At 44.6% G+C, this 15,763-nt stretch overlaps 1 protein-coding gene across 1 annotated transcript in view; it reads right to left on the reverse strand.

Annotated features, from left to right (window-relative positions):
• Positions 1-319: 319 nt before the first annotated feature.
• Positions 320-15,763, reverse strand: part of NDUFS8 (NADH:ubiquinone oxidoreductase core subunit S8) — a 40,738-nt gene continuing 25,294 nt past the window's right edge. Inside the window, exons 6-7 of the mRNA XM_068110986.2 lie at positions 719-847; positions 320-531 (exon numbers count right to left, since the gene is read on the reverse strand). Of these exons, the coding sequence (XP_067967087.2) occupies positions 400-531; positions 719-847 (261 nt within the window). The 3' untranslated portion in view covers positions 320-399. The remainder of the gene's footprint in view (positions 532-718; positions 848-15,763) is intronic.

Here is a 15,763-nt window from a genome sequence, read left to right on the forward strand (position 1 = left end):
TCTTTTTACCTCACGCTACTTGAGAACACTTCCTTTTATCCATCTGTCAACCCTCCACTGTCGCCCCCATCCCCTCCAGAGTTCATCAACTTCCTTGTCACACCACTGCAGAAGGTCCAACCTTCAAATCCAACCCCAAAAGTATGGATTAATGTCCAACAAGAACCACAAGTTACTGTAATTTCCGCACAATCAAATTGGTCAGGAATGCCAAATGCTGAAGGAATTGAGATTTATCTCCCAAGAGGGATAGATAAATATGAAAAAATAAATAAACAGTGATTTTGGATTGAATGAAAATCCGTAAATAGTAGAGATGTCAGTCGAATCGGTTGTATTTATTTATGAGGAAAAAGGTGGAGAACAAAAGGTGCAGCTGAGGTAGTTGTTTCGGTGTTACTAGCGGTAGAGGAAATCGGCCTGTAGATTGGCAGCAATTTCTCCCTCCCACTTATCTCCATTGGACAGGAGCTTTTCCTTGTTGTACAGCAACTCCTCGTGCGTCTCGGTGGCGAATTCAAAATTTGGTCCCTGGAGAAGGCAGAGAATAGGGAAATGGAGATTGGAGAAGGAATGGGTTGAGGAAGGGAGTGGGAGAGGGGATTAAATCTCAGAGATAGGGAAGACATGGAGCATGAAGCAGTTAAGTAGGTGATGTGTGAAATGTGTGGTTAAGGAATGTGGAAGATATGAGGAGAAAAATGAACCAAAGGAAAACCTCAACAATGGCGTCCACGGGACATGCTTCTTGGCAGAAACCACAGTAGATGCATTTTGTCATGTCGATGTCGTAACGAGTCGTACGGCGACTTCCATCACTTCTTGCCTCGGCCTCAATCGTTATGGCCTAGAGGGTTGGGGGTTGGAGGGATGGAGGTTGGAGAAACTAAATTCACAACTAGTAGAGACAAGAAAACACAATTTGACGCCTCGACAACGATGGATATGCCTCTGCGCACATTACATGTCAACACACTGTTATGTTTGATCTGAATCAAAGTTCATGTGTGAAACATTAAAGTACATGTGCGAGAGTGTGGGAGAGAAAAGAGATACACGTAGAAGAGAGACAATGACATCACAGGTTTCCAAATGGAGTTATGATCTGTAAAATGATTCTAAATGAGATGACCTTTGACCTGTTGACCCAAAAAATTGAATCAGTTAATCTCTATATTATAGCAATACTTGTAACAAGTTTGGTCAAAATTCCTTCACTGGTTCTCAAGTTGCTTTGGCAACAAAAAGCCGACAATGCATGCACGCACAGACAGACAGACCCCGGACAACCTGAAAACACAATGCCTCCCTCCCGCTACGCAGCCATAAAAATAGACAGGAAGTAAGTCAGTTTGCGAAATATGATGTCACATTCTCAGCATCATTTACACTACTCAAGGCTCGACAGAGCAATTATAAAGAACATTGCTGCATGCTCGTTGGTTTCACTCCCTCGGGCATCATGTTTAGAGCTGAATGAACCGAATGTTCCATTTTCCTTTCACAAGATGGTGATTTATAATGAAATAAAATAAATCCAAGCAGCATCTCACTCCATTGTGGTTTTCTGTACAATGGTGTACAGTACGTAAAGTTGGTGAAGGAAAATACAAATACGAATATACAACAACAAACAACAACAGGCATTTTAAGGCCATTTTCCCTGCAAGAGCGGGGGTTAGCCTTGCGGTCCCCATGACGATCTTCTCCATTTTGCCCTATTTTCTGCATCTCTCCTTGTTAACCCTCTTGCCCGCATTTCTTCTTCCACCATCTTCAGCCAAGTCTTTCTCGGTCTTCCCCGTCCTCTACTTCCTTCAACATTCATTTCCATCACTCTTCTCAACCAGTCACTTTCATCCTTCCTCAACACATGACCAAACCATCTCAACCTGTTTCTCTTCACAGCATCCATCACAGGCTCTATTCCCATCATTTTTCGCAATTTATCATTTGTCTTCCTCTCTCTCAACGATACTCCTCACATCCACCGAACCATACGCATTTCCACCCTTTCCAGCCTTCGTTGCTGCTCTACGTTCATTACCCATGTCTCGCTCCCATAAATCATAACACTTCTCACACATGCAGCATACACCTTTCCCTTCAGCTTCAACGACACTCCTCTCCTCATCAGCACGCCACTCAGTTCCCGAAACTTCTTCCATGCACATCTCACTCCAGCAACCGTTGCCGAGTCTGATCCACCTTCTCCATTCAGCATGTCTCCTCGGTAACAAAATGTTTTCACACCTTCCAGCTTCAAGCCGTCTCCAAGATCCAACTCAACATTTCCTCCATCTGCAGCTCCCTCTGTGCACACCTTACACTTGAATGTAGCTGCCACACTGGTTAATGACCCTCTCAAACCACTACATTTTTGATGAACCCCTCAGCACACATTGTACATTGAATGGAGTTCACTCCGACAGTTGGACACCCTTCCTGCACACAGCACACGGACACTTCCCAGTTCTTTCCACCTCACCACATGCTTTACCACTTGCCATCACCTTCGTTTTTCCAATATTCACCTTCAGACCGTTTGTCTCCATACATTCCTTCCATTTGTTCATCTTCTCCTTCAGTCAATCCATACTTTCTGCAATCAACACCAGATCATCTGCATACAACAACTCCCACGGTAAACCCTCCTTTACGTTTCCGAGCCAGCACCTCCATCACAGCCACCAATAGTAGTGGACTTAGTACCGACCCCTGATGCACTCCCACCTTCACCTCAAACTCACCACTGTCCCCGTCCTTCATCCTTACAGCTGTGTGCGCTCTTTTGTACATTGCCATCACTACTCTGATCAACCATTCCTCCACGCCTAACTTCCTCAATGCCTATGTCACTACTTCACGTGGAACCCTATCGAATGCTTTCTCCAGATCAACAAACACAAGAAACAACTTCTTCCTCTTCTCCATGTACTTCTCCTGCAACTGCCTCACAATAAAAAGCACGTCTGTCGTTCCTCTTCCTGGGATAAATCCAAACTGCATTTTGTCAATCTTCCCTTTCTTCCTTATCCTCCTCTCCAACACCCTTTCCAATACCTTAATTCCATGCTCCAATAACTTTATCGCTCGATACGAGCCACAGTCCAGAGGGTCACCTTTCCCCTTGTATGGAGGGACGAGGGTACTCAGTTCCCAATCCACTGGAATGCGGCCTTCTTTCACCACCAGATTACAGATCTCTGTTATTCTCTTCACACCCCCAACTTCCTGCTGCCTTCAACATATCTCCCACAATTACCGTCGGCCCTCCCGCTTTTCTACTCTTCATTGCTTTTATCGCTTCCTCAACTTCCTTCTCGGTTATCTTCTCTGCCGGTCCTAAAACTGGGTTACTCTCTATGTTGCCATTCCATTCATTCTCTGTATTCAACAGCATTTCCATATATCTTTTCCATCTTCCTTTAATTCCATCTGGGTCCACAACGATTTGTCCCACTTCATCCTTCAAGAAACTCACCCCCATCACATCACACCTCTCTTTCGCTATCTGCTTTGCGATCCTGAATAACGCTCTCTGACCCTCTTCCAAATCCAAGCGTTCTCCAAACATTTTCCTCCATGCTTCCTGCGCCTTTGCTTCCTCTTTCTTTGCAGCCTTCTTGGCTGCCTTATAACTTTCATGCTCTGCCTTTTCTGCCCCCATACCCTTCGCTTTCTGCCACTCCTTGAACTTCTTCCTCTTCTCGTCAAATACTATAAAAATAAGTCAAATATATGTCAAATACAAATACGAATATACTATGAAAAAAAATCATATGGTTTATATCACATAACCAATGACCTCTCGGTAGGAATTTTAGGGAAATCTTCATGCATTTTGTAATTATTTATTTAGCATTTGCATTTCATACATTTGCATCACCTCATTTAACATTTAGCAACTTGTTACATCCATAAACAACTTCTTTCTTTTTTTTCCTTTTTTTTAGGAAACTTTGGACTAATGAGAAGCTCAATACGATGGTACACTCCGTGTTTCTAGAAAACGAATTTGGCTGGGGGCGGTCGGGTTCATGGTTTCATAAAAGCGATTGCACCCTGTCACAGATGAGGGTAATCAACAATTATGGGGGGTATAAAAGCAGCCGATGATAGATAGACAGGTAATATCTGTGGGTGAAGGGTCACGAGGGTCTTACATGGGAGTTGGAAGTACAAGTATGAAACAGAGCAAGTGGTAAAAGTTGTTTAAGTCTTCAATGTTAAAAAACATTACCACCAACCAGCACGCATGCACCTTACCAATCCAATAATGGATCCAATCAATCTTAAATAGCCAATTGGTTGTTTTCTGGTGACATCACAAGCTACCTTCACTGACTGGTGGCAGGGATTAATGACATCTTTAAAACAATCCATTCCTCATGAGTCGACCCTACCACCAGTTAATCATTATCCTGCCTATTGAAACAACACTACAGGGAGCGACTGTTCAGGAGCTGTAGAAGTGCATTAATCACGGACCAATCAGAGCATTGAAATCATCACAAATGCAAATTATAATACAGCGGTCAGTCATGCATGTCTCAGTGACCATGCATCAGGCAGGGTTTCTCAACCTTTTTGCCTCTGTGCCCCCCTCCTTCCCATGTCCAATAAAAGATTCCAGGGACCCCCCCCCCCCCCAGGGCTAGGCCAAGATAAGATACCCCTCCCCATTTTTGCAACAATAATAACAAAGTGCTGGCTTTCAAAAAAATCTTTATTAAACCAAAAAGTGGTTGCTGTAGCTTGTACGAACTACACTGCTTGATAGCTATTAGTAATCCAAACAGAACTTAACTTTATAAACTTAACAGCCTTTGTTAATTTGAATTTTTTGAGAGTGCGGTTAGACTGCTTGTTAAGCATGATACACATAAATTGGCAGGCACATCAGAACAATGGAAAAAATAGGACCGTGGGTCCTGAAGCTCACCTGGGTCAAGAGCAAGTCATGCAAACCCCCCACAATCACCCCAGACGCTGACATTTTTAATGCCGTGAACAAACTTCGGTAAAACAAGGGTGATGAAGGTTGTCATCAAGTTTCATTGAAATAATGTGTGTACTTTCAGAGAAGAGAACAAATACCTATTTTGGGGGGTCCAACCCCCCTCTCCCCACCCCTCAGTCCATAATCCCCCTTAATAAGTACAAATTTTGATGCAGTCAATACACTGTCATTAGACATCAGATATGAAGCTCGTGGCCAAGTTTCATCAAAATCGTGTGTGGAGTTGAAGTGATAATGACTGAAGTGTTTACAGACTCACTCGCTCACAAACTGATCCACGGACACTGCTCGATCACATAAGCTCACCAGACTAAAGCCCAGTTGAGCTAAACATGGAATCAAAGGTTTACTTGCTCAATGACAAACATGTTAAACCGCTTGTGAAATCTTATACATATCAAATGGCATTTCAAAACATAAAAAAAAGAAGCTTTACTCATAATCACTGTGGCATGCTCTACTTAATGCCTAAAAGATCACAAGGTGTCCTTCATGAAGACTAGCAATAATACTGTCAATGTGCAGGGACATCTTTGATAAGCAGACACGCATGTCATCTTCAATGTCTAATGTCGGCCTATATTTAGTTTTCAGTGCTGTCATGGCTGAAAAGCCAGCCTCACACAGGTAGGAGCTGCTGAATGGTATAAACACCTTCATTGCTGCATCATGACATACCTGGAACTCATCACCACACTGAGCCCACAAACACATGTGATTACCTTTTGAAACAGTTGCTAATGCTGTTTAACACTAAATTGAAATAAATTTGGAGGAATCTGGACATCCGTGAGGAAATCTATGCTTATCACGTCGACGAACGGAATTGAGCGAAAATCTACTGTGGTCTATATACCCCACAAGGGTTAATAACACGACCCTTCCTGCCGCTAACGTGGAATTTTCGTGGCATTTTTTCCAAGGCCGCTTCTTATACCAAAAGTAATAACAACACTAATGATAATAGCATAATATTAATGTTATTACAAAACAACATTCACCCCTCCCCAAAGGTTTTTTGCGATGTGCGATATTGCCCCCCTCACCGACATGACTCCCCCTGCCGCTCCCATAGTGAGCGGGTGCACTAGTACTAAAAATTAACCAACAGAAGCACTATATGGTAAACACTCAACTGAGTCAATAATTTCCCCCTGCTATCTCACCACAGCAGCCCCCTCGGGGTTCCCGGACCCCCGGTTGAGATACCCAGGTTCATGGGACATGGTTAAAATGGCACTGCTCTTCCACTTACTTGCCATGTGGTGATCATATCATAACTACCAAGTTTGGTGAATTTCTGCACAACCGGTTAGGAAGAAATAGTGAGACGTACGGACGGGCGGAGCAGATTACAATACCCCCTCGATTTTTACAAAAGCATGGGGATAAACATATGCAAATGAAACTTTGTGTATGTATATGCAATCAACATTGGAGAATGCATGGAATATGTAACGATTTTTCCGATTTGACCTCTCCTTACACACTTTCCCTCCTCCCCCTTTCATGCCCAATGGGGCAGGGACCTGGTTAACATAGGACAAAACAGAAAAAAAACAATGAACTCAAAGTTTGATATTGGATCACTCCTGGTGGAACTCTTTTTCCATCTTTCAACCTACTTTAGGTGGGAAACATGGGGATTTGCAATGTCATGCCATCAACCTCACTCTAATTTCTATTTTGGAACTACCTTATAAGAAGTGGTACAAATTCCCGTTTTTTTTACCTCCACTCTAGGGTTTCCACACTCATATCATACACCATCTAAACCCCCAAACTTTTAATCCCCCTATTCATCCCCCGAAACCAACCCACTGAGTTGCAGGTTAATGTTTCCTCCCTTCCTCTCCTCTCCTCTCTTTCCTCTTTTCCAGTTCCCTTACCTGTGTCCACCAGGTATCCCCACTGCTCCACTGTCAGTAAAGCATGTCACCTCACCCTTCTATTAGCCTTTGTCGTTTTTCTTTCTAAACAAACTGATATCGTCGGTGCCTTTGTTGTGTTTCCTATCTCCCATCGCACTGCTTTGCACATAACCAACAAGCTTCGTCGGCATAATTATCAGTCTTACAATTCTGCTTCTGACATCTACATTTATTTCCAACTCCTCCTTTCATTTATTCTGCCCAGTAGAAAGTAAACTATTGTCAGAGCGTTTGCCAAGGCAGTAGACACTATGGGAATCCAGTGGGTGGAAACTGTCATGGGATTGTTGAGGTCTCCATTTATTTAGTTTGTGATTGGATTATTGTTGTTCTATGGCTCTCCCCAATTAAACACCATTGCATTACATCACCCGTCCTTTACATGTACTCATGCTACGATTTAAATACAAAGTAAGAACTAGAAAGAGCAATCAGATTGCAGACCCTCGGCAAGACGTGTTTTCAGTGTTTTTTTTAAGGCTTTTGTGTTAAAACAAATATGGCGGCCGAACCACGTGACCGATGACGTCATCATTATCTTTTTTTCTCCGCCATTTTATCCCTAGATGAATAAATTTCATCTTGATCGGATGAAGTTTTGTACTTGCCAAATTGTGACGTCATCATGGAGGCACTTATGACATCATCATTAACATATGTTATTCCACATGGAGAGTTCTTTACAATGAGCCATGTCTCAATTTTTTTCGATGCAGCGCTTTCAAAGATATAAAGGTGCAATTTTTTTTCGGTTTTTCTAAGATGGCGGCCGAACCACGTGACCGATGACATCATGAGTATTAATTATTTTTTTTCTTCAACAATTTATCCCTAGATGACGCTCACAAAATTTCAACTTGATTGGATAAAGTTTTGTACTTGCCAAATTATGACGTCATAATGGAGGCACCTATGACATCATCATTAACACATTTTATTCCCCATGGAGAGTTCTTTACAATGAGCCAGGTCTCAATTTTTTTCTACGCAGCGCTTTCGGAGATATAGAGATGCAAAGTTTTTCGTTTTTTTCCAAGATGGCGCCCATACCACTTGACCTATGATGTCATAATTATCATAAAAAATTATACAGGTGGAGTTGCACCTATGGTGAAAATTTCCTGTCAATCGGACCAACGGTTGCAGAGAAACTCATATTTATTCTGTGCGGACAAACAAACAGAAACAAACGGACTCAAATGCAATACCCTCTCCTCAGGTGAGGGTAATAAGCAAAGAACACAAGATTTCTGTATTGGAATAGACACAGTTTTCCAAGCATGGCAAAACCTGGTATGATGCTGAAAAAGAAAGAGGTGAGTTCAACCTCAACCTCAAGACATCTGTCCACCTTAAAATTAAACTTTCAAACTCGTCTCCCTCCTCTCAAACCTGGCGGTATCTTATTAAGTCTGTTTCTGGTGTATGCTCCGCTTCCATCCCTTCCCTTTCTTCAAATGGCACCACAGCTGACTCTGCTCATGAGAAGGCCGAAAGCCTCAATTAGTTTGTTTCAAAATTATTGTGTCCCCAACCCCTCACTCTCGGTACCCATCCTTCCCTGTCATACCCAACTGCTCCTGAACTGTCTTTTGTACCTGAGAAGGAGAATGTTCTTTCAACCCTCAACTCTGTTTCTGCAACTGCACAGGACGGCATTAGCTCACATGTCCTAAAAACCTGCTCTGCCGCTCTTTCACATCCACCATGTGCCCTTATCACCCTAACATTTGCCTGAGGTCATTTTCCATCTGCTTGAAATGCACTAACACCCACTGCATTACATAAAAGGTGCAAAAATGGATCCTCTCAACTTATTTCCCATCATCAGCAAGGTCATGTAATCCATAATCACAGTTGATATGAAATCCTTTCTCGTCTCAAAATGCCTAATCTCAGATCACCAATTCGGATTCAAACCTGGTCACTGCACCTTGGACATGGTGCTTCTACTCACCCAACAATGGACGAAGGCCTTCAATGTCAGACGAGATCAGGGCTTTCGATATGAAATCCTGTCTCGTCTCAAAATGCCTGATCTCAGATCACCAATTCGGATTCAAACCTGGTCACTGCACCTTGGACATGGTGCTTCTACTCACCCAACAATGGATGAAGGCCTTCAATGTCAGACGAGATCAGGGCTTTCTGGACATACCTTGTGCTTTTGATACAGGCTGGCACAACACCTTTTTCTTTTTTAAAATTTTCGTATACAGAGTCAAGACTTTTGGAAAAGCTAGAACATAGAATTGATCAGGATGCAACAGACCAAAAGGAACAACAGATGGGCGAAAAGCCAACAGCAGAGCCGAAGGACACAATACATGGAAACGGACAACAAGGGTTCAACGTAAAGATGAGGGGGGCGGGAGAATGCAGGGTGGATAAGATAGATAGAGAAGCAAACTCTGAGGAAGGAAATATTTTGGGGGGTAGAGGAGAGTAGAACGGAATTGATGGTCTTGAAGGCCACAGCGTCAAGCTGACAAAGTTGTGAGGCAGGGGCGCCAGCCCAATGGGAGAGCAGTATTCCAAGTTGCGGAGGAAGGCCTTGTAGGTGGATAAGAGTTCAGGTGTGCCAAGCAAGGACTTATGGGGGGTGGTTTAACAAGAGTAGAAAAGATCATGGTTCTGGATTGGGGTTGATCCGAGATGGTGAACAGCTGTCTTGAAGACCTGTAGGGAAGAATGAGATCGAAGATAGTGTGGAGGTGATTCCACAGGCGGGAGAAGGACAACTGAATCTCCGGCAATGAAGCCGAGTCTATGGACCTATCACTTTGACATTGCAGACAGGTCGGTAGTCTCCGTCTTCTACCACCTCCTTTCTGGTCTTGCACCCTCTGCTCTTTCCATGCATTGCCTCTGCAGGGTGCACACGGTCCACCATCAACCTCCTTTTGGTGAAACAACCCAAATCCAGAATCACTGCTCACCTCAATTCATTTGTTCCTCTTTTTCCCCACCTGTGGAACCAACTTCCACATCCTCTTCAATCTCATTGTTCCCTCCAGGTCTTCAAGACAACTCTGCACCACCATCTCAGATCATCCTCCATCCCCAACAACAATCTTTTCTGGCAACATTAAACCGACGCAATCCCAAAACTTTCCAAATTTAAAGATTTTCCTTCCCCAGAGAGTGCTTTTGTGTCCATCTTGTCCACCATATGTGTCCTTCCCTATCTGGCCCCATTAAACCTACAAAATCCCAACTCTTTCCAAATTTAAATATTTTCCTTCCCCAGAGTATGCTTTTGTATCCACATTGTCCACCATATGTGTCCTTCCATACCAAACATTATTTTTTCATCCGTCTCCCTCCATTTTGTCCCTCAACCACGCTGGCTCCACCACAGGCCTCGACTGATTTTAGAATGTTGCCTCGGATAATACCTGTGCAAGAATTACCACATTTACATAAAGGAAGCAAATGAATTGACGAGCCGAGTTGGGATGGTTGCAACCGTGAACAAATATTGGCACAAACAACAGTTTGGATGAAACAACATCGACCAAACATGGTTTTCATCAATCAAAACAGACATCATCCATTTTGAGCACCAACATTTGAATGTTCAGCAACCCTAAGTTCATAATGTGTGGGTTCAGCTTTTATCGTGTATGTAAATACGTGCAAATGTTTTAAGGCAAACTCTGGCTAAGGCAGTTTTTGGTTCCCCTCCCAGGATGGAGCTGACACACACAAGACCTGCACGTTCGAAATGAAGGGCAGCCTCAGAAGTATACTTAGAGGCAGTTTTAAAAGGTAAAGATAAATTGCAAACCGAATCATTACAAACACACATTACACCCAACAAGTAATCCAAGATAACTTACCTACCGGTTTCATCCCTGTCGGAACATTGTTAGAGTCAGAGTCGATGTTGGAGCCCTTTCAGGCCAAAGACCTGAAGATCTGACCCCTGAAGACCTGTATTCTGTCATATTCTATAACACCTTTTTCTTCTTCTTCTATAAAAGGATGCTTTCGACTTGCTCACCAAATCTATTCATTCCAAAAAAAAATTCCATCTCTTATAGTGCATCTTTCATTCATTCCCTAAACTCTCCAGCACTCCATCCTCCCTCCAGTGTCCTCAAACGTATTTTTGACTCGAATGTCTCAAGAAACTCATTTTGCAAGAAATGTTCGTTTCCCATTAATCGTACACTTTTCAAAATCCCATCACCCCAAAATCCCATTTCCCATCACCCCTCCCCTCTAAATCTACCCCCTTGCCCCTCCCCTCCAAATCATCCCTATCACCCATCTCTTTCAAATCTTCCCCCTTGCCCCTCCCCTCCAAATCTTCCCAATCACCCATTCCTTTCAAATCTCCCCCCACACCCCTCCCCTCCAAGACTCTCCCTCGCTCCTCCCCTCCTAGACTCCCCTCTCACCCCTCCTCCTCAAAGCGTCCTCCCCGCTTCTTCCCCCTTCCAACTTTCACCTTCATCTCCCTCAACCTTCTGCCTCGCTCTTCCCCCTCGTCAAATAACACCTCACTGCGCCTCTCCCAATCACCATCAAACCTTTTGTCTGCCCCATTCTTCCCTTTCTCCAAGCTATTCTGTAATCTCCGACACACCTTCAACAGCTCTCCCTACCTCTTCCTCCTCTTCCACATCTTACCCTACCGCTCCCCCCCCCCCTGTTCTGTATCCGATGCTCCCCCTTCCTCTTCCTTAACAGTATGGACCTCAAACATCCGGGGCCTTCGCTCAAACTTGTCTGATCTCTCCATACAGGTTGCTTCTGACAAACCAGACGTGATCTGCTTAACAGAAACTTTCCTCCTTCATGATGTCTCTGATTCCTTGGTATCTCTCCCAAGTTACTCCCTCCTCCGGTATGATAGACCTGAGCCTCGTCATGGAGGTGGGGTTGCTATCTTTATCAAAAACTCTTCCTCACTCGCCCTGCACTGCCCTCTCTCCACCTCACCCCCAGGAATACCTTTGGCTACGGCTTCCCCTTCGCTCCCACCTTTTGTTCATATGTGTGTTGTACCGTCCACCAAACAGTGATGACTCCATCTACATCTCGCTGTCTGAGAATATGGACCAACTTCTATCTACCCATCCCAACTCTCTCTTCCTCATATGTGGTGATTTCAACTGTCACCATGCCAGTTGGCTGGGTGTGGATACCTCTCTCACCAGCCATGGCTCTTCAGCAAAGGACTTCTGTGACTCACTGGGACTGACACAATCTGTCAATTTCCCGACCCAGATTTCAGTCAACGGAGCATCTTCTCTTCTGGACTTGGTTATGACTAACTTCCCTGAAAATGTCTGCTGCTCTTCTTCTGCTCCAATCGGCTCTTCTGATCATTTGCTTGTTAAAGTGGACATCTCTCTGACCATTCTCAGAGAGCCTCCTCAGCGTCGACGAGTCTGGCATTTCACTCAGGCCAACTGGCACGGTCTTCAAGCAGCCATCAATCATCTGGACTGGTCTCCCATCTCTACTGCCTCTGACATAAATTCTTCCTGGGAATTCTTCCAAAGCAAACTGCTCTCTCTCATGCACAGATTTATCCCATCTCGTCTTCTGTTGTCATACCCTTCCTCCCGTCCATGGTACACGGAATCTTGTGGTGAGGCTATTGCCCAGAAACAACTTGCTTTCGTCTCCTGGAAAGCAAATCCAACGGAAGGAAATCTCATTTCCTTTCACAAAGCCCGAAACAAGTGTGTGTCCACCCTCAGGAGAGCCAGGAAACAATATCTCTCCGTTCTCAGGACCGAACTCTCTTATCTGTCTCCCTCTTCCAAATCCTGGTGGCGTCTGGTCAAATCTGTTTCTGGTGTTTGTTCCCCCTCCATCCCCTCCCTCACCTCAAATGGCCACACGGCTGACTCCGCACGTGAAAAAGCTGAATGCCTCAACTCTGTGTTTGCCTCTAAATCTTGTGTCCCAAACCCATCCCTCTCTGTACCCACCGTACCCAGTCGTACCCAGCTGCTCCTGGACTCTGTGTCCTTTCCTCCTGACAAGGTGGAAAAGTTTCTGTCAACCCTCGACTCGGATTCTGCAACTGGACCTGACGGCATCAGCCCACGGGTCCTAAAATCCTGTTCTTCCGCTCTTTCACTCCCTCTCTCTGTTCTTTTCACCCTCTCTTTTGCTCAAGGTCATCTTCCATCTGCTTGGAAATCTGCCAACATCACCGCTTTGCACAAAAAAGGTGCAAAAACAGATCCCAGCAACTACAGACCAATCAGCCTTCTCCCAATTATCAGCAAAATCATGGAATCCATCATTGCTTCAGATATGAAATCTTTCCTCTTCTCCAATGGCTTGATCTCTGATCATCAATTTGGTTTCAGACCTGGACACTCTACTCTGGACATGCTGCTTCTGTTTCTCAACAATGGATGGAGGTCCTCAATGCCAAACAGGAAATTAGAGCAGTCTCCCGTGACATATCACGTGCCTTCGATATGGTCTAGCACCCCGCTCTGCTCACCAAACTCTCCTCTTTTGGTATCCATGGAAATCTCCACGCATGGCTGGCGGACTTCCTCTCTAGTCGTAGTCAACGTGTGGCCCTGAATGGGTTTCTCTCATCTCCTCTTCCTGTTCAGGCTGGAGTTCCACAAGGCAGTGTTCTGGGCCCTGTGCTTTTTCTGGTCTTCATCAATGATCTCTCTGACTCTCTTGAATATCCTCTGTATCTCTTTGCTGATGACTCTACTCTCTGTCGCTCCATTCTTCATCCCTCAGATCGGCAGTCTGCAGCCTCCTCACTCTCTGCAGACCTGGACAAAATCACAGACTGGGCAAACAAGTGGAACATGTCTTTCAATCCTGACAAATCTCACACTCTTACGATGTCTCTCCGAAAATACCGACTGGACAACCCTCCCATCCACTTTCTGAATAATCCTCTCCAAGAAGTTCTGTCACTCAAGCTTTTGGGTCTCACTATCTGCCATGAACTTTCCTGGGAAAACCACATTTCAAATCTGGCCTCCAAAGCCAGTCGCCGACTGGGCATCCTCCGTCGTGCGAAGTCCTTCCTTGGCACACCTGAGCTCCACACCACATACAAGGCTTTCATCCGCAGCTCAATGGAATACTGCTCTCCCCTCTGGGCTGGTGCTCCTGCCTCACACCTAGCCCGTCTTCACGCTGTCGAAACCAAAGCATTCAGAATCATTGGAATCTCCCGCGATGAAGCTAACTCCAAGGGCCTCTCACTCACTCACCGCAGGCAGGTTGGTGGTCTTTCCGTCTTCTACCGACTCCTCTCTGGCCTTTCTCCCCCAGCTCTCTCTGGGCTCTGTCCCGCAAATATTCCTACAGGTCGGACAAGATCTGCCTGCAACCCTCTTATGGTCAAACTGCCAAAATCAAGACTCTCTGCTCACCTTCACTCCTTCATTCCTCTTTTCTCCCACCTCTGGAACAAACTCCCTCACTCTCTTCAATCCCACTCCACCCTCCAGGTCTTTAAAACAGCTGTTCACCACCATCTCTTATCTTCCCCCATCCAAAACCTTGATCTTTTCTACCCACGCTAATTTCACCCCAATTCCACTTTTTTGAAATACCAACTTCTGTCCTGGAAGTCCTTGGTGTCCTTGTGTTTTATACTTCTCCCTCCCCCTTCCCACGCCTTCTCCCCCCAAGCCCTCTCCCTTCCACACATCTCCCTGCTCTCAAATGTTGTGTTTGTGCGCTTCCCCTTCTCTCCCCATCTTGTTTTCCGCTCCCTCTTTTTATATATTTTGTTTGTCTGGTTGATTTGTTTGTGAAGTAAATGCTAGCTCTTTCACGAGCCTCGATTCAGTATACAAAAAAAAAAAAGAAAAAAAAAAAAGACCTGTGCTGATGCACTGTCCAATTCAAAATGGTGACGAGGTTCCCTTCACTGTGTTTACCTTGTATTTTCACACGAGATGACGTGGCTCGTATGCACCCATGAAAAATTTCATAGGGAACGAGTTTCTGGTAATCTGCATCAACAGAACTTGGACATGTACGCAGGGTTATCAAAGTTCTTGGAACGAGACATTGTACACTAATCCAAGATGTGCCAACGTTTTAATTTTGTTTGTATATAATATTTTTTACTAACTACATGATCGACATACATGTAGGAAAATATTAAATGTTGGCACTCCGACGACGACTGTATCTTGTTCTGAAAACTTTGTGAATGCGCCATGGTCAGGATGGGTTTGAATACAAGATAAACATTCACCAAGTCTGCATTTGGCATATTTGTCCCATGAAACACCGTCTGTGATCGTGTTCCACGGGACAAACATGCCAAATGCAGACTTATTAAATCTGTCATCATCCACCACACATTGGGATTTCAAAAGGACCAATCGAATGGGAAACATTTCGCTGGCAGCCACGACTCCCCTTGGCATTTCAGGAATGTTTATTCCCGGTCCCATTCGCAGCCAACGAACAAGAAGATTGTTTAAGTGTTGTGTGTGTGTGTGGGGGTGGTGGGGGGGGGGGGGGGGGGGGGGGGGGGGGAGGGGGGGTGGCAGAAGAGGAGGATGAGGAAAAGGGAGGGGTGTAGGAGTTGTGCAAATTCTTCTTCTTTTTTTTGATCCCTTCACTTCATTATAACATTAACGGCCGTTGCCGTTTACATTCTAACAATCAAGAATACCACGGTGTTGATCTCTCATCTTTTCCCACCATGCATAAGGGGAAATGGTTGTAATAATACAAACTTCAGCAGCCAGCCCAATTGGTGGAAAATGTTGTTTTTTTAAACTACCAATACTGCAGGTTATGCTGCTGGAATAGTAAAGTGGAATTTGTTATTATTCTT

This window comes from Myxine glutinosa, chromosome 3, assembly GCF_964187855.1.
Source record: "Myxine glutinosa chromosome 3, kmMyxGlut1.1, whole genome shotgun sequence".
Classification (NCBI taxonomy): Eukaryota; Metazoa; Chordata; class Myxini; order Myxiniformes; family Myxinidae; genus Myxine; species Myxine glutinosa.